The 20,117-nt window shown below is 41.1% G+C and overlaps 1 protein-coding gene across 8 annotated transcripts in view; it reads left to right on the plus strand.

Annotated features, from left to right (window-relative positions):
• TTLL5 (tubulin tyrosine ligase like 5) overlaps window positions 1-20,117 on the plus strand; it is a 129,142-nt gene that overhangs the window by 84,750 nt on the left and 24,275 nt on the right. For all 8 annotated transcript variants that reach the window (XM_017742072.1, XM_017742073.1, XM_017742067.1 and 5 more), the window contains one exon: window positions 16,881-17,058. In XM_017742072.1, coding sequence (XP_017597561.1) covers window positions 16,881-17,058 — 178 coding nt within the window. The remainder of the gene's footprint in view (window positions 1-16,880; window positions 17,059-20,117) is intronic.

Consider the following 20,117-nt stretch of genomic DNA (forward strand, 5'->3'; position numbering starts at 1 on the left):
AAACCCCTTTCACGTCCCTGAAAGTGTTACTTGGCCTTTCCTGTGAAGATTCTGCTTTCACCTAATTTCCCCTAGCTTTCTGACTGTTAAAGTTTTGTAGCTGACACCAGAGTTTGCGAACTGCATGCTGTTGGCTCTATGTCAGCCTGTTACTCTCTAGGGTTTCTCTGGGCTGCAGGTATCAAGCAGCAGCTGTTTGTGAATCACGCAGAGATCCAGTGTTTAACAAAAGCCCCTTTTGAAAAAGGGGGAAGGAGAAAATGTAAAAAAAGCCAGGATTATTTCAGTTCCCCTGTGTATGTCATGACAGCTTTGCTTGGTGATCCTGTTCAGTAGCTCCTAGGTGTAGGTATGTTGTGTAATCTGAAGAAGATGCAGCAACCAGAACTCCACTGGGGAACACCAACTTTTTGTTTAGGGAATAGTGTGACTTATAATAATGAGTTACATTTGTGGTTACTAATACTTTTTTAGTCTCTACCCAGCACTGGATACTATCAGCCATTGAGTAGTTTGGCCAAAATGCTCTGGGCAAGAGAACTTTGGTTGGTTAGGAGCAAGAAAGCTCACTCAAAAAAGCTTGTTACTCAGTTGTCCAGAACCAGTGCCAATTACAAGAATTTTTTAAGTGCACTGTTAAGGCTGGGCTGTGCAGTGTCAGGATGGAAATACCAAGAATTCTTTATTACAAGCAGTTATTTCTAGGATTTCATTCTGTAGCAATAATTGAAAGATATCTTCTTAAAAAAAAAGGCAGGGAAGAGTGGGCAAAAAAGCTGGGTAGTGCTTAAAGATACCAGTTTCCAGATACTCTCCTATTGCAAACATGGCATTTTTATTAATATTTCTTATCTGAGAACTGTTCATAACAAACCAGCTGGGGAGATGCCAGGCCAGCCTGGCTGATTCAAATCTACTTAAAACTGGTACTGAGACAACAACCTTTAGTAAAAGGAATTTAAGAGACCTCTGCTGGGTGGTTGGACATGTGAACAGGCTCCCCAGGGAAGTTACCATAGCACCAAGCCTGCCAGAGTGTTTGAACAATATTCTTGGGCACATGGTGTGACTCTTGGGGTGTCCCTTGCACAGCCAGGAGCTGGATGCCAGTGATCCTTGTGGGTCCCTTCCAACTCAGGACATTCTATGATTCTGTGTTGCTTGGCTCCTTTGCTTGAATTTCAGATTGTATCTGGCTCAGTAAATGTCTTCCACTCCCCTTTCTATCTTTCTGCTATCTGTCACGTGGGACTTAACTGAAAAGTTAGTCAAAGATGATGTGGCAGTGCTGCACATGCTATAGGCAGCTGGCTGTCAGGGATGCTTCACCTGAGCAAAATTGATCCTCTGGAGTAAAAGGGCTGTGACTTTTGTGGTCCAAACATTTTACATGCATAAAGATTTCTTCATTTGCTTACTACTGGAAAAAAAAATTAGAATCTTCTCGGGGAAGAATGTAGCCAAGTTGGGCCATGAATGTCTTCAGTGCTGAAGATTCTGAGTTTTTTCACAATACAGCTGAGAAAATGTTCATGTTTGGTAGACTGTATAAAAATGAGGAGGAAATCTCAAGTCTCGACCATCTGTTTGTTTTTTGATATTGGGATAAAGGTGCTGGTGAATAAAGACGTATAAGCTTATCTTCATTTATCCTTTTGAAAAGTTGAAGATGCAGAGACTTGAAATTGAGTAAGTTTAGGGATTTTGTTTCTTGGTATACTGGTTCTTAGTTCAGAAAAACTTTTCACAGTCAAATTCTGAATTTCAAATGAGAATTTTTTGTTATTTGTTAAAGACAACATACTCCTTAGTGTAGTGACTTCTACTTCCCATTGCAGTTTCCTAAGACTTCAATGGCTGTGGTGTTAGAAAGAACTTGAAATAACTTCTTAGAAAGAATGTTCTGTTCAATACATTTCTCATCTCAGCTCCACTAGACACTTGGGTGTGATTCTTTGACAGTCTCATGATGCTAAAGATTCTGGCTTCTCTGTAAATATCTTCTGATGGATCATAATTTGAACAACAATTAAAGGCTTTCTGATTCAGGCAGTCAGCATGACAAAGAGAACACAGTCCCATTTTTTGTGAAGAAATCAGTAAATCAAAGTGTATGTGGAAGATTTAAGCACAGGCCCAAAAATTCAGCCCCACAAGTGATTCTTCATAGACTTTGCTGTTCTTAAGGTTCAGTGCTTTGATGAGCACATCCCTTTCCAATAAGGAACTGCGTATAATATCTCCAGGGTATTCTCCAGGAGAGTGAGATTTTCATTTCTACTAACAGTGATCCCCCTCGCCTTCTGTTTTCAAAATTCCTTAACAAAAAATGAAGGAAGTTTAGAGTTATCCCTTGTGAACAATTCTAATGAAGGCTGCCAATTAAGATTGTTTGGAACAGCTGTCTTTCATAGAGTTTGGTTTTGCATATTGACAGTTTGCTTATATATCTTCAAATTTCAAAAACCTCAAGAAACCTCAAGAAGGAGCTGTGTTTTAATGTGGAATTAGTTTTGTTAAAAAATCAGTGGGAATAATAACTTCTCTGTTATCAAAGTTCACAAATATTGTTTTTTTTATTTTAGTTTCTATAAGTAAGCACATATAATAAATTTAAAAATATTAAGTAAAATAATAGATACTGGAAAAATAATTTTGAAACCCCAGTTTTAATAGTTGGATTATTTTGGTATATTTAAAGAAACTTGGATCCAATCCATCTTTAGTCATTTAAATATTTTGTTTTTCTGTTCAGGACATTGTTTGCATAACTGATTTTGCTTTTTTCAAAGTTCAGAGTCATGTTTTGATTTGTTTCTGAAATCCCACTTTCCTGCTGCTGCTGATAACCTGAATGATTTAAATATGGAAGTATCCTCTGCTATTCAGAGGACAAAATTTATGCATCAATTTCTAGGTTTGTTTTGTGGTGTAGAGGACAGAATATGGTTCATGTAGTGCAGAGGTTTTCTCTATTGATATTTTCTAAATAGAAAAAAAGTTGTTAACGTTCTACGATCTCTAAAGCATTGCAAAACCTGAATGAGTGTAGACATTACTGAGAAGCATTTCTGTGAAAGGGAAAAGAACTGTGGTGCTGGGTATTTTGCTGTTTGCATGTTTCCCTCTGAAATTATCTAAACTCCTGGTATCATGTAACTTTATGAATTGTGAATTATTATGCTTGTTGCTACACAAGGCGTAGTTGTTTGTGTGTTGTTTATCAAAATCTCACTCTGGTGTTTATGGTGTATATTGTTTGGTAGCAAAACCAGGTACCAACTACTCCTGTCATTTACTTTCAGATTTTTTCTAACACTGTTAACCTTCATGTGAGAGCTTGCTTACCGTCTTACACTCCAATGAGTTTCTAGAGCCTTAAACACAGTACACAACATGAAGGTTAACCTCTTTGCAGATGTTTCTGTGTTCACCTCAAGCCTTCTGGAGGCCATGTTTGGACTCTTACCTGTCTGTACTGCAGATGAATTTTCTCTGAAATATACCAGTTGTGGCCTTTGAGTCTGCTCTATTTAGAATATTTGCTGAAACATCATGAAAGGCATCAAGTATAAAGAAGCAGCATGCAATGGCGATTTCTTGATGGACACTGTTGTTATTGTCCTTGCTTGATGTGTCCTATCTCTGATAGGAGGGAAGTCTTGAAAGGACATTGTTCCACGAGTGGCTGGGGTATTTTAGTCTGCCCTTTTAAGGGTTTAGCATCTGCATCTTTGATGTAATCAGAATTCCATGCAATAACTTGGTGAAATTCCTGGGGTAGAGATTCCACGGTTCCCATCTGTGTTCCTGAGTCTGGGAGCTTCTGACTAATTATACAGTTTTCTCTGTACTTATAGGAAACAATTTCATTTTGGCTCTAGAAAAAGGGATTGGGTTGGAGTGGAATATAGGATTGTGTAACTTTTTTTCATGTTTAACCACAAATTCCACAAATGAAAGCTGCTGTACTTCCTCTGAAGATACCTACTCTTGGCTTTTGGTTTCCAGAGTCAGTAGAAATATTCAACCCCCATATACAGTCCAAAGACCTATCAGTTAAAAGGCTTACCCAAAATCTGTCATTAATGAATCCAGAAAAATTGCATCCCTAAGGAAACAGCACCCTTCCTAGATGCCTATTTTCAAACCCCAAGGGGAAAAGATGGGTATAGTGTGCAGTTGGGATGACCAGCAGAGCTGGCACAACTGCATTGTAGACTCTTCTGTCCATGCTGGAGGAGAAAACATAACAAATACAGGTGCCTGGAAAAAACTGAGATAATTTAAAAGCTTTTTTCCTAGGTCTTGCAAACAAAACTAGTGCTGACAGTCTCTACCTCCTAGCCTGCAGTTGTAGGTAGAGACAGAAATCTCACGAAAAATACTTCAGGCACTGGGTGATCAAGTAAGTTTTGTGCAACTTGAGCATTTTCTGCAGACAGGATCTGAGAGAGAGGGATCTTTCAATGAATACTGGACTGAATATTGAAGTGTGGGAACTGCATTTTAGAATGTGCTGTCTCATCTCGTGGTAGTATACAATATAATTATCTCGACATCCTTTTACTCATCTTCCTCTAATGACAGACTTTGTCTGTCATCAGATCTATCAGTTTCCTGGAGAAAGATTTTGTTGGCCCAGTTTACCAAGATAAACCTGAGCCTTTTCTGTAGTTTCAGAGGTTTAATTACAAATTTCCTGTTCTCAGTGCTTGTTTTCTGTCAGCTGGCCTTCTTGGTCAGCACGTGTCTTGCTGCCTGCTGGGGAAAAGGAGACAACTGAATGATTTGGGGCTCTCCCATGATTTTCCACTGCACCACCTGTTTTGGAAATGGTTGTAGACCTGCCAAACACGCTGAAGTGGTTAAGTGTACCAGCTCCTAAAGAAGCTGAAGGGGAGGAGTGGTTCTTGCCTGATGGGTTTTCAAAGGGAGCTCAGACTTTGATGTTCTGTTTTAGCAGCTGCTAGATATAGTGCCTCAGCCCTGTGCAGCACTTGTGGCCCCAGCCTTCATGCATTGTATTCTTCTTTACACTTGCCAGAATGGAGGGAAGAAAAAAAAAATAAATTAAACCAAGAGTATGGGCATTAGCAATAGTGTTGCTTTGTTATATTTTACACTTTGAGTTACAGTGCCTTGTGCTGCATGCCAGTGAAGTACCTTGCACTTAATTGGGCCTATTAGAGTAAGAAATTTATTTCACTTCAGCTTTCTTTGCCTTTCTATTTGCTTCTTCCTCACCATCTTCTGCTTTGTCTGCTTCCAAACTAATTGCAGTAATTTTAAGCTTTTGTTCTGTAATGACCACATAAAGTAGGCAGAGATTTACATCTATGGTGCACCAGAATTCCTTGCTTAGTCTAGAGGGACTGGATCATCTTTTCAATAAGGATTGAGGGAGGCAGAGAAATGTGGTAGCTAAACCAAGGCTTCATATAAAGCCTCTGTTAAAGCAGGAACAGACAACACTCTGCTGTATCTGCTGAAGGCAGTTTGCTGGGAATTTCCCCTTTACTCACTTAACTCTTCACTGCCAGAAATAAGATCCTGTAACTCAATTTGTTCCACTAATATTGAACTTCATTATGATAATGTGAACTCCTCTCTGATTTTGCTTGTTGAAACATTGGTTTACTGGAAATGCTGGAGGCTGAACTCTGTTTTTGGGTGAAGAGCCAGATAGATTCCAATAGTAAGAGTAGAATGGGGACTGTAGTCTGTATAGTTTAAAACAAGGAGGCCAAAATTGTGGTAAGCTGGAATGGTCTCTTTTGGCAAGGCAGTACACTTCTGTGGTATTTATCTCTGGAGGACGAAATCCAAAAAAATAGGGAGATTCTTGCTCTGCAGTACTAGCTTTACTGCAGGTAAAGCTTTATAAAAATACAAGCCTTTCTAGTCTTTTCTTGCAGTTCTTTACAGTAAATTCTGGTATGTCATCACCCAGGCAATAGAGAGGGACAGATGCATAGGAATTTCTGGGAAGAAAATGTCACTACTGGTTTTTCGTCTTTGTTCCAGTGCTGGCTGTAGAATTTCTAAATTATTTTCTCTTTCCATATTAAAAATCAATAACACCTAAATCAAAATTGAACCTGCCATTCTGTTCTGAAGGTTTTTTTTAGGCTGCATTTTAGCTATCAACAAAACACAACATATTTGCTATTTTCTGGAAAGTAGTTTCCTCCAAGTAGGATGTCTCTTGAGGATTCGTAGAAGGAACACTACAGACCTGGTAAACTTCTGTCACTTTTAGCCTGTGAAAAACCTTGCTAGGAATTTGTGCTACCTTGGTTGAAATAATAAGCACTTTTATAAAGTATCTTCCATTACCTCTAAGGAAGTTGGGTGGAGTGAGGGAAAAATAGTACTTAACCTTTTACAATACAAATGCAGTGCTTTGTGGCCATCCATGAGGCTTGCAGGGATTTAAAAAAAAAAAGGTGTAAACCAATGAGCACCACACCCCTGGTATTGCTTTGGTGTCAGTGTGCCATGCTGCTCTTAAGATGGCTGAAAGTCTATATCATGATAGTATCTATCTGTGGTCTCTGTATAAGTAGACTTTTTTTCATATATTTTTAAATTTCTGCAACATGTGGGATAGGATGGTCTCGCCTATGCATCATATACAGTCACTGGGCCAGCTTCTTCAATAGGTAGCAACCCATGCTAGAGTCTCTCTGTGTAACTGAGCATATTCCACCAACATCCCCTGATTATATTTTACATAACTACTTTGTTACAGACTTTAGAAAGCGTGTGCTGACACAGACATAGTTACTTCTTCCTCTAGTCCATTGTTAAATGTTCAGGGAGCCACAGCAGGTGAGTCAATCTTCGTACAGGAGGTGGAGGTAAAAGAATTCTCCCTTAGCTCCAGCATAAACAAACTGCAAAAGGAACCTGAGGAGGAAAAAAATTCAGTTTAACAGGTGGGAGATCACTCTCAGAGTCTATTTGGTGTTACACCTTGTTACCTTATAGAAATCCACTTGAAGGACAAGGAAAGCAGAAACTACATATACCTATGGAATTGAGTTTATAATGTAGGGCAGATAAGAATGCTAGAGGTGCTGCTTTGGCCAGCATATGAGTATCATCAGGTTTAGGGGACTGTGCAAATCTGTCTTTTTATTGAGAAGCTAATTCAGCTTCATTAAATTGGATGTAGGCTGATAAAATTCAGTAGTTTAAAGGTAGAGGTCTTTTTAGGACCTTTACTCTGCCCTTGTATCAGTGCTTGGGGAATTATTCAGAAACAAGAGACTACTAACCACAAGCATACAGCCTCACAGCAAGGACCCAAAGAAGTGACCTTCAGTTCTTGTTTTGTATTTTTTTGTCTTTTACTTTATTTCAGCAGATAGATATTATACAACTTCAGTTGTATTACTGAATGGTAGCACAGTAGATGCATCTTACTGGTGCCAAGCTGCTTCTCTGCCTCCTTTACCTGGAACATTTATCTTAATATAACTGTGGCCAGCTGGCTTTCAGGTGACACTTTCCACAATCCCTGATAGGTGAATTTGTAGATGTTTGCTCAGGAAGTACAGAACAGATTCTAGCCTTCCCTTTAGGTGTATAGATTATAAATGTAGAGTTATTGCTTCTTTTGTGAAATTCTCGTATCTGGCTATAATTCTTGAGATGTATAGTCATGATGTCAGGCAACTGTATACTTCAGCTGCACTGTCCCCATAGACAGACCATCTAAGCTGCCAGATTTATCAAGTCTTCTCTAAGACACACTCATAAGAGAGTCTTCATCTACCACATAACAAGGTGATAGTTGTACTGGATGTCAAGCCAAGTTAGTTGTTTTAATTAATTTCAGTGCTAATTTTGTGGAATCTAGAGGCTTGACATGCTCTTTAGAGGTTTCAGTGTACTAGATATTTAATATTTAGACAACAAAATAGCCAGAGTTAAGTGCATGAGATGTCTCTACTGCATGGTCATACAGCACTAAAAATTTTATCTGGGCCTCAAGTGGTATGAGATCTGGACAGCACATCCTAAGGAATCCTTAAGGCCCTCTAGTGTAACACCGTCCTGTGCTATGTCTTTCATTATACTGATGGTGACAGGAGCATTTAGCTCTGGGCAGGGGCAGAGCTTTGAGTACTCTCCCCTATCTCATGAATCCTAATCCTGCAAAACTCAACAGCCTGTTTTTTATGTCTGTTTATTCTTATCAAGTACTCTAGAGCTCTAGATTTCACCAGTTTAGCCCAATTTCACTTGCCTCTTGGGATTTAAAGAGGAGCCTGAGCTTCTTCATTCCCCATTTTCTTACTCACTGGGATCTTGCAGCTGCTGCTTGAGCACATACAGTGAAGAGCACCACACTCTGGGAAAGCTTATGCAGGAGGAAACTTAATGGAAAATATGAAAGGAAAAAAATGTGTTTGATGGACTTTTAATATAAAAAGGGGTAAGAAAAGAAAAGGAGGAGGGGGAGATTTATTCACTGTAATAGGAACCAAATGTTGGCTTGGACAGCAGCTACAGTATCACTACTTCCCTGTAAAACCTGTGGGTGCAGGGCTAATTTAGTGGTCCTGACTTAACCCCTGCCTCTCTAGAGAGAGGTAAGGAGTATGGGTTTTCAGGAGAGATTAGTGACTTCAATTACAGGCTCAGTCAAAAGTATATTCTAGACAGATAACAGTGCCTGTTTACTGTTTTCAGCCTTGTGTGCTACTGCTGCTATCCACCCATAAAATGCAAAGTCTGCTTGTGTAAAGCACTAAAAAAGGCTTTATGTCTAGAAATAAATAGAGCCTGTAAGTCTTTTTCAGTTTGGTTTTCAATAAACTTGTCTACAGTGAAAGAGAAAAAGTAGAAGAATGTCGTTACAACTCATCTTCATCAAGTTGGTCCACTTGATTCATGCTAGGCTTTTACAGTGGAACCTCTTCAGTGAGGAGCACCTTTCCTGTCTATAAGTGGTTCCATACTGCATCTAATTTTCTGGTCCTTTGGCTTCTGTGAAGTGGGTATATTCACTTCAGAAACTTTGCCTGGACTAGGATTACTGATCAAATTTAAGATAGCACTTAACACATGTTCTTAGTCTGAATGACTTACCTTAATAAAAGCAGATCCAGACAGTACGGTGAGGTAAATTCATTGGGTTCACCCTGCTCTGGCTGAACTTCCTTAATTAATTAATAGTTTGAATTTGGGGCTGAGTATGCAGGACCACACAACACAGTTCAGGCAGTTGCATGTCAGAGTTAAGCGGGTAATCCTCCCCAAAACTTCCTTATGAGAGCAAAATGATACCAGGTTTCTGTTTTAGTCTTACCGTATATATGTCTTGCTGTTAAAATATTTTTGCAGGCTGCAACTGTGCTTGCAGGTGTGGAAATACGTGCAAGAAACATGAAGCCAGAAGTGCCTTCCACTCAGTAAAGCTCAACCCTGTGTTTGCACTAATTGAGGGTAGAAAGGCTGTGTGATTTTTGTTAATCTAGATCACTTGGAGGAGATATGCTCAGTTACCATCATTACTTCTCCAGTGACCTGATGAGCCACAATAGGATGAAGACACTGAACTTTGCAGTCAGCTGGCTGTTGGTTATCTTCTTGATTCAGCCTTTCTGCTAGTGAATTTCAGAGCTGCCATGTGTAAAAAGAAGAAAAAGCGTTGTTTACCTGCCAAGTATTCCCCAGATCAGAGAGATTGACAGTATTTTGTAACAGGCATGAAGCCAAGGATGCTACTAGGGGCCCAACAAAAATTGTCTCCACTGAAGGGTAAATATTTGATTTAATTTGCTGAGACTGGCAAGTTTAGTTCTTCTGAAAGTAAGAGACTGATAATGCCAGCTAAATCCAGGAGTAGCTGAGATAGGTTAGGCCTTGCCTGAAGAGGTTTTCCAGTGCTCCCTAATCTTATTCTGCCCTTCTCCTCCTAGGCTATCAGAAGGCTGTTTTGATGCACCTCATTTCTAACCTAGCAGGTTAGACACTTAACACTCATGACGTTGCCTCATGATGATGTAAAAGGCATTTAATTCCTGAACTGCATTGCCTTTGTTATAAGAAAATACTTATGTTCCAAGACCCAGGTTTATCAATGGCAAGGAAACAGCAAGAATAATTTTCAGAAGCTAGGAAGCAGGAACTAAATTATCCAGCAACATATACCAGAAAAGAAGGAAGCCTGTGGACTTCGATAGTACTTGTAGAAAAAAGTGAAGGAGCAAGAAGGCAGTGGGCTTTCCTTGTATAGCTATTGTGCATGCACATCTGGAATAATAAAGTGGAAAAAGTTCACAGAAAAGCAATGTGCAGTCAAGGCCAGAAGGGACTGAGTTGAGGAAAAAGAAGGGAGTTAAGGGTGCCAAGGCTGGCTGAGCTCAAAGGAGACATAGTTCTGGTAATGAAGGTTTAGTCCTGAAATAAGAGGAATGTCATATAATAAAACAGAGAAAATTTAAGTTTAATTGGGAATGTTGGGGGAAATTCTTAACACTGAATGCATACCTGCGTGTGGAGTTGTGCAGCTGAGTGTGACACATGGACTCCTACAGCCACTGAAACGTGTTGATCCTGCAGCACAAGGAGATAATTTGGATGCTTTTCCTCATGTATTTGTTTCTGAATAAAATTCTTGTAACAATATCAGTTCTCTCAGCTGAAAGGGAGAATTGTGAGAATAGCAGAGGGGGACTCCTGACATTTGCTAGATATTATGCATATTAAAATGTCCTGGAATGCTTGAATTGTTCCTTTGGTAACTCTTACATTTAACCTGTGAATGGATTTGGAAATCGTAGTTAAATCCACAAAACTTTTCATGTTCTTTGCCTAAACCAACTCAGTCCTAAGACTTTGCACATGTATGTTTCGCAGCTTCTGTTTTCTCATGGCACAAATATATGGAGGGTAAGAGCCCCTTCTGTAGGTAAAATAGCTTGAGCTGCTGGGAAACAGGGGAGCTGAAGAACTAAAGGTGAAACTATTTCAAGATGCCTCATCACTAAGAGAGGAAAGTTTGATTGATGGTCTGTGACAGAAACTTTCTCGCATCTCTGCACCACTTCTACCATGGGAGACTGTACTTGTCACTTTGAACTGGATGTGAACCCAAAATGCAGTTCTGCAAGTTGATTGTGCCAATGCAGCCTTAACAAGATGCTCATTAACTTTAAAAGCTTTTCCTTAGCTTCTCTTGAAGAGTACAAAAGTAGATTGCAGGTCAGGTGATGGCATCCTCATTTTATACAGGCCAGCTGCTTCCTGCCCCTTCCCTGTCTTCAAGTACCTGTACCATGGTGAGTTCTGGACAGCTCCCAGTGCCTCAGATCTCCAAAATCCCAGGCTTAGCTCTTTTAGGTATATTCAAAATGCTTTGTTCGCCCCTGGTGTTTAGTGAAACTATTTTTCTTTACCTTTGTAACACAGCTCATGCTTATGTTACAAAGCAGGAGGCTTTTAGAGGCTTGCGTGTTCCAGCAATCAGAGCTACAGTCCATGCTAAAATGTAGACTCTTGCTGACTAAACTGCACCAAAGTTGTTCTTTCATAGACACTCCTGATAACAGCAGAGGCCAGAAACAAACCATTCTCAGAGACTTGTTGCTCTGTTTTTCAGTTTTTAATTTATTGCTTTTGAAGCTGAGGGGAAGGAAAGAGGGAGAAAGACAAAGAAAGGCCTTGAGGCAAGTGAGAGGCCCAACACTCCTGCATCCCAGCCAGGCCCCCAGCGTCCTGGGCTTTATCCCACTCTGTTTATCATTGCTCCGTAGCCAGCCCCAATCTAGGACCTATTGTTAGGGATGGAAGAAACATGCAGTGTGCCAAAGAAAATGTTCTGTGTTTTTCTGAGTGCCTGAACATAAGTCAGCAGGATGCTGGGAGCTGCCACATTAGACAGAATCATTAGTTACTATGCCAACTACTTTCTAGCAGCTGGTGCTCACCAAGGATTTGTACTGAAAACTTCCTAGACTTGTCATACTGTCTGAATGCCCTGTGGGAAAGAAACTGCTGCCCAAGATTGTCTTGCATTCTTTGGCAAGGTGGGAGCACTGATTTATAAATGCGCTGCCAGCAATGGCTCTTGTTCCTCCTTAGCTCCAGCCTTTACAGGAAAAGATGCAAAGTACTTTCATTGTCAGCTTGTTTCCTTGTTTAATAGGATAATAATTATTTTTTAGTTTGCTAGACCTCCGGACATACTGATTTCTGCTGTGATCCTATCAGTTCTCACAAACTAAGCAGGGTTAAACAGAGAAATATTCTTCATGAATGCTGAAGCTTCATTTACACAATAATTTGAGCCTAGTTTCAATGGGATGTAGACACTTTTCAAGTATTTCAAAAGTGCCTGCTTAGTGAGTGATATATGGAGAACACCAGAGTACTTCATGAATTGGTATTGTTGCCTGCCACACAAGAATCGGTATCAAGCAAGTGCCCAGCTGTGCCATTGGAAGAAGGCTTCAGTTGAAATATAAATGTAAGCCTGACGAGTCATTCTTTTAGTACAGACTTGCTGTTTGTCATACAGGTCTTTGGAACTATGAGATCCTCAGTGACTGGTGTTCTGGGGTCTGGTCTTGTCTACAGCTTTAGTCCTTGGAATTCCCTTCAAGTTTTTTTGAAGTGGAAACAGAAGCCAGCTCTCTCCTTTCTTGTAAGAGCTGATAATCACACCCCTTCTCTATGAAGACCAGATTTCATAGAGACTTTTTTTTCTGTAATCAATGAACAAGTGCATTAACATTTTATTAGTATTTAGTATTTTAGTGTATTGACATTAGTTTCTAGTACAAGTGTAGGTAGTTGATTGCATAAAGGTTGCTTACTCTAGAAATGAGCTAATGAATTGGAAAACGGAACGAGAGTAGAAAGGTAGTTTGGAACTAGAAAACCTAGAGATGAACGTATGGTGTCCTAGCCCTTTTAGACTGGATCCTGAGCATAATCGCATGGTGATGTGTTGAAAATGGTCTCAGAAGCAAACCTGTATCTTTTGTGGTACAAAAAAACTGCAGCAGAGAGGTTGTATGCTGTCAGTGAATTCGAAGAGGGAATTCTGGCCCAGCCTTTATGAAAACTACAGTTGAAAGAAAGGAACACAGTGGGTTTCTTGCCAAAAACACTGAGTAGCCTGAAGAGCTGCTGGAAGGACAGAATCTTGCTTACAACGGATGGGCCATAATGCCAAAGGCTGAGATTTCCTGTGCATAGTGAAGGCCTGAATCCTGGCCAGGTCTCTAAACTAAGCAACTCATAAATAATCCTGAGCAAGCTATGAGAAGATTGCTCACAACCAGCCTGGCTGACAGAATGAAACCAAATCTTTTCTGGTGGCACAGGCAGGAATTTCTATTTCCCATTTGCATGTGTGTGCATCTGTGCCTAAATCTGTTGTCTGTACATGTAAAGAAATGAATCATTACTGTTCAAGCAATAATCCTGATTTAAAAACAAGCAGGTCTGTGAGTACTGACTCTACAATCCTCATTTCCATTAGGGGTGTGGAGGTTTTTTTCTGGTTATTTTTAGCTTTGCCTAAAACAGTGTGAGTTGTGAGAAAGCTTTTAATTCAGTTTGGAGTATTTATACAATCTCCCTAAAAAGTGAACTCTTTAGTATCCATTAAGGTATGAGGTCCTCTACAGCTGTTTTGCAGCCTTCATTATGGTGCTGAACCTGTTGTAATTTTCTTAGGCAGAACTAACTTCTGCTTAAGGGTGCAAAAGTGCTATCATGCTTTAGTAAATCATCCAACAGGCAGAGACTGAGAATAGGAGATGCTCTGTGATGCATTCCTGTGAGCATGGCAGATAGACTGAGAGCTGGAGCATGTCTCTGGCAGCAGTGTATTGAGTCTCAGATCCTAAGCCCTGTTCTGTACCAGGGCAAACATTGCCTTAGATGTAATATCAGCACTTGATAATACGTTATGTGGGGACTTGTCTTCATTTGAGACCAATTGGGAGGAACGTCCAAAATGAACATCCTCTGGTAGAAGGCAGGTTACAGCCATCCCTCCCCCACCAGGTTTGGAAAAAATTTTCCTCGGAGAAAAGTGAAAATAACTATTTATTTAACAAGCAAAAGTGCATGCGGGCACGGGAAAAAGACTAATGTCTAATAACAAAACCTCTCGCTGTGGAGAGAACCTGGTAAAATTCGAAGTCTTTGTGGTGTGGCTCTTTCCTCTCCAGAGCTGGGGTTCAGCATGGGCCCCTCCGGGCCATGGTGTAGGGTCTCCCAGTGATGTTGTGATGTTGCTGAACAGTCTGGAAGAGAAGAAGAAGAATCCAAAGTCCCAGGAAAACCTCTTTCCTCAGGTAATGAACAAGAAGCTAGCTAAAAAGCAAGAGAATGCCACTCTCTTCCCTGCTGCAGAAGCCAAGAGCTGAGAAGCAAGAGAACAAGTTATCTGTGTTTTTGAACACAGCGCTGAGGGAATTCCACTGCCTTACCCCACCCCGCCCCCTCTCAGGTCTGCCTTCAATACACAGAAAGGCACAGGATTCGTGTCTGGGCATAGAGCAGGCGATGGGGGATACAGCATCATAAAGTCACCCCAAGACAGGACTTCACAAAACTGCAGATGAAATACCTCTTTATGAAAGTGACCCCAAGACTGGCAAATACACTGGCTTTCTGTTGTCAAGTATTGTATATTTGTATTATAGAAGGTTGAAGTTATGTTTTGCAACATAATGCATAAATGCAGAATAATGCATTTGCTTCGATTTCTGTCTGTAAATAAGGAAAACGTGTAGAAGCCAACAGAAGCATATTCAATCCAGAAGGATTCTGCAGGCCATAAGGATAAAATCTACTTAGGCAAGCAACAGTGTTTTCAATATAGTGTCTAGAAAAAAAAGTAAGTGCTGTTTTGTTGTGTCACATGGAGAGAAGGTATTGGAACCACAAGGAGTTGCATACAAGACTGTGCTGCAAGAAAATGTTAGTCAAAGTTATTGTGGTTTTGCTTGGTGTTTTTAAATTTAGTTCTTCCTAAAGGATTAATAATGTAGTTTCAACAGTGCTTTCCTGGGTAATTTAAGCCAGGCTTACCTGGGCAATATTATGTCCAGTATAATGATTGAAACAGAAAAAGTGAATTAGCAGGCTAGAAACCCAGTGAGAGCATTTGAGAGTTCATTGAATTGGACAAAGGTTGGAGAAAGATAGCAATCCCAGTGCATTTTTAAAAAAATCAGTCTTAAGTATTTGTAATTCCGTAACAGTTAATCCTTTGCCAGATACCTCAAAACAAAAGAAATGAGAATCAGGGAAATGTTACTATAATTTTGCCATTTAGATAGTGGCCCTCAGAATACCACAGACTGCAGTCATTGTACATCATCTCTGTGGCACGAAATCTGGCTATTGACAGGTCCAGTTTTAGTGGAGTTTTCATTTATATCAGTTTTGTCTCTTGACTGTTACATTTTAGAAATGATCACTTGATCCTTAGCCTCATAAGCATTCTTTTGGATCAAAGGATTAATTTTATGTATTGCAGGTTCTGAACTGGAGGTAGATATGGGAGGAGTTGGAACAGACGTTAGTTTCTAGAATTAATAATATAACTTGAATGAATAGCTTAAAGAGTGTTTGACCGAATTATTTTATTTCTGAATATTTTAAGTGTTTGCAATGACAAAGTTTTTGGGGGAAGGAGCAACACATTCAAGGCAAGCTGTGATATGTTTAAAGAATCTAGGTTGCAAGTTTTGATAGGTTCCTGAGGCAAAGAGATTGCACTTAACTTGCTTGCCAAAACCATGACCTACATGCCAAATTGTGGCATGAAAGACACCAATTATCTTTTATGTCCCAGTTACGTATGATGTGGATAGGAAATAAAAGGGAAGTCTGCCCTGGGAATCCAAAGGAAATATTTGGAAGTAGTGGCTGAGAGAAATGTGACAGAGATCAACAGACACTTGGGAAGCTCAGGCATTGAGGCTTGAAGGTTATATTACCCAGAGTGTCAGGATTCAGTGGGTCTTACAGCATCTGTCTTGTGAGCACAGAATGTGTGAATTGCTGAGCCATTGTAGCCTCTTCAGGACACCTCGTGGCCCTGTCAGTCTGCCACCTGCTCTCTGCAAAGCCCCTCAGTCTTGTGTAGAAGTGTGTTGGTGCTGCCTTCTTGCCAAGGCTTACAAACTTCAAAGCAAGCCAGTGAGCTTCTGTTGGTACTTATCATGTTGCAGGCCACAGCTGAACTCCTACCATGTAAGCCTGGGTTGTAAGAGCTCCTGCCTCTTTGCAGGAGGCCTTTTGTCCTTTGGGAAAGGATTGCATTGCTGTGAGGATGAAAGTAATGAGCCTATCTCACTCCCCCCAGGCCTTTTGGATTGTAACTGTATGGAGTCAGTATGTGTCCCAGTTGCAACCTCACCCAGCCAGTCCTTCGTCCTCTCTGGATGTTGTACTGCGTGTCTGTTTCTATTCCATTGCCACTGCAGCATGTATGTGCTTAGTGTAAGCCTTGTGTTACTGTATTAAAGTCTCTACAAATCCAAATAAGTAATTATCTCATTAGTGATGGGAATCAGTCTTTTTCCTGATGCTATTCTTGCCTGTCTTCAATGCTAGTCAGCCACAGAAATGATCCAGTTTAGAGTTTTTATTCTCCTCTCCTCTTTTCTCCTCAAGAGAATGTCTAGCAATATAGTTCCAGCCTGGAATTCAAGAAAGGCCTTAGCAGGAAGCAGTTGGCACATGGCACCTCTAGCAGGTGTTGTGCTTGCTAAAGCCACATAGTGCAAATTCATAGCTGGCTAAATATTAAGAGATTTTTTGTAAGATGCAGTGCCTCATAGACAGGAGTCCTTGTATGCAGAGTGGTGAAAACATGACGGCTCTTCTTTCCTCAGGGCGCTAGAGAATCATCATTTTGCCTTGGAAGGAGAGATGGAGAACAGTGTCTACAACAAGGTTACACGGGGTCCTCTGGCACATCCCAACTATCACCTTCAGTTTGCTGTGCAGCAGCTTCAGCAGCAGAAACTTCAGTCAAGACAGCTGTTGGAGCAAAACCAAGCACGGCAACAGGTAACTAAGAGAAAAACCTGCCTGGGATGTAGCAGTGCTGACTAAGTTTTAGAAGTGCAGAAAAACCCAGAGACAGTACATAAGGCACAGATTTTGTGAAGGAAGTTGCTCTTAAAGTGGGTTGCAACAAAACTAGTATTACCTGCAGTGATTTTGTTAGCATTTTCATGCTGTGGTTCGCAATAGCTTCTTCCATTACTCTTAACATCTTAAAGAGCTGGAGGAAATACGAGAAAGGGCTTGTATTACTGATGTTCTGGATGACACCTAGATGCCAAACGTGGACCACTGTTGCACAGCATTTCCATTCTGCCTGGAGAATCTTTCAAGGTTATAATGACTTAATTGATACACTTGTTACCTTACTTTGTTATTATGGGGAGAGAGATATATTCTGAGTGATGTCCAAAAGGCTTCCCTGCTAAAAGGAAGGAAGCCTTTGGGTGAACAAACCTTCATTCTAAACAGCTTGGTCTCCAGTAGCAAGGAGCTGTTTGTTCACAGTCTGGCATGACTGGACTCCCATGAACAGACCTGTTCAGACATGGAGGTCTGAACTCCCACTCTCCCTCCTGTGAAGCAGATGAGTCATTAGTCAGGGTCCTTGAGAATAGGTTATGGGCAAATTGCCCTCATCCTTTTCTGGGAGCATCTTGAAGGAGAGGCCCTTCTGCTTTTTGCTCCACGCTCTCCTTCTTTCAAGGCCCTTACTTAGCCATGTAATTTTCATCCTCAACTTCTCTCACCTACAGTCTTCTCACCCACTCCATGCAGGAGGTCTTCCTTTCATCTCTGTCCACGGGGCTCTGGGCAGGCAGATGTGGCTGCTCACGAGCTCGGGAAAGGGCCGTAAACTGGCTTGTGCCTGTGAAGAGGCTGGAGCGGGCCATGGGGCTTGGCTGAGCCCTCTTCTAACTGCTGACATTGAGCTGATGTTATTCTTGGCCTGGGGCAGAGCCATTACTCAGGAGTTTCTGTTAAAATGATTCTTTGTTAAACCTCCTCTCACCCCCACAAATTTCCCCCTCCTTTCTCTCCCTCCTTTCTCCTTCTGAGCCAAGCATTTTAGAGTTGCTGTATTGAGGCTATTGCCATGCTGCAGGGCTTAGGCTGCACTGAATTTGACATTAATGGGGAAAGATACTTGGTGAATATGGGGGCCTTCAGACTTTCTGTCATGAATAAAATGTTACCTTAATAAAATGATTGTCTCTTGGACACTTCCTGTCCAAGGCATTGTATGGAGCCAGCCATCTCTCCTCTTTCAATCACAGTTGCATGGCTCCTCTGATGCCCCCTCTGCCAGTCACAGATGCCAAATTGTGGCATGAAAGACACCAATTATCTTTTATGTCCCAGTTACGTATGATGTGGATAGGAAATAAAAGGGAAGTCTGCCCTGGGAATCCAAAGGAAATATTTGGAAGTAGTGGCTGAGAGAAATGTGACAGAGATCAACAGACACTTGGGAAGCTCAGGCATTGAGGCTTGAAGGTTATATTACCCAGAGTGTCAGGATTCAGTGGGTCTTACAGCATCTGTCTTGTGAGCACAGAATGTGTGAATTGCTGAGCCATTGTAGCCTCTTCAGGACACCTCGTGGCCCTGTCAGTCTGCCACCTGCTCTCTGCAAAGCCCCTCAGTCTTGTGTAGAAGTGTGTTGGTGCTGCCTTCTTGCCAAGGCTTACAAACTTCAAAGCAAGCCAGTGAGCTTCTGTTGGTACTTATCATGTTGCAGGCCACAGCTGAACTCCTACCATGTAAGCCTGGGTTGTAAGAGCTCCTGCCTCTTTGCAGGAGGCCTTTTGTCCTTTGGGAAAGGATTGCATTGCTGTGAGGATGAAAGTAATGAGCCTATCTCACTCCCCCCAGGCCTTTTGGATTGTAACTGTATGGAGTCAGTATGTGTCCCAGTTGCAACCTCACCCAGCCAGTCCTTCGTCCTCTCTGGATGTTGTACTGCGTGTCTGTTTCTATTCCATTGCCACTGCAGCATGTATGTGCTTAGTGTAAGCCTTGTGTTACTGTATTAAAGTCTCTACAAATCCAAATAAGTAATTATCTCATTAGTGATGGGAATCAGTCTTTTTCCTGATGCTATTCTTGCCTGTCTTCAATGCTAGTCAGCCACAGAAATGATCCAGTTTAGAGTTTTTATTCTCCTCTCCTCTTTTCTCCTCAAGAGAATGTCTAGCAATATAGTTCCAGCCTGGAATTCAAGAAAGGCCTTAGCAGGAAGCAGTTGGCACATGGCACCTCTAGCAGGTGTTGTGCTTGCTAAAGCCACATAGTGCAAATTCATAGCTGGCTAAATATTAAGAGATTTTTTGTAAGATGCAGTGCCTCATAGACAGGAGTCCTTGTATGCAGAGTGGTGAAAACATGACGGCTCTTCTTTCCTCAGGGCGCTAGAGAATCATCATTTTGCCTTGGAAGGAGAGATGGAGAACAGTGTCTACAACAAGGTTACACGGGGTCCTCTGGCACATCCCAACTATCACCTTCAGTTTGCTGTGCAGCAGCTTCAGCAGCAGAAACTTCAGTCAAGACAGCTGTTGGAGCAAAACCAAGCACGGCAACAGGTAACTAAGAGAAAAACCTGCCTGGGATGTAGCAGTGCTGACTAAGTCTTAGATGTGCAGAAAAACCCAGAGACAGTACATAAGGCACAGATTTTGTGAAGGAAGTTGCTCTTAAAGTGGGTTGCAACAAAACTAGTATTACCTGCAGTGATTTTGTTAGCATTTTCATGCTGTGGTTCGCAATAGCTTCTTCCATTACTCTTAACATCTTAAAGAGCTGGAGGAAATACGAGAAAGGGCTTGTATTACTGATGTTCTGGATGACACCTAGATGCCAAAGGTGGACCACTGTTGAACAGCATTTCCATTCTGCCTGGGGAATCTTTCAAGGTTATAATGACTTAATTGATACACTTGTTACCTTACTTTGTTATTATGGGGAGAGAGATATATTCTGAGTGATGTCCAAAAGGCTTCCCTGCTAAAAGGAAGGAAGCCTTTGGGTGAACAAACATTCATTTTAAACAGTTGTGTGTG

The sequence above is a fragment of the Corvus brachyrhynchos genome, unplaced genomic scaffold (assembly GCF_000691975.1).
Source record: "Corvus brachyrhynchos isolate BGI_N302 unplaced genomic scaffold, ASM69197v1 scaffold115, whole genome shotgun sequence".
Taxonomy (NCBI): Eukaryota; Metazoa; Chordata; class Aves; order Passeriformes; family Corvidae; genus Corvus; species Corvus brachyrhynchos.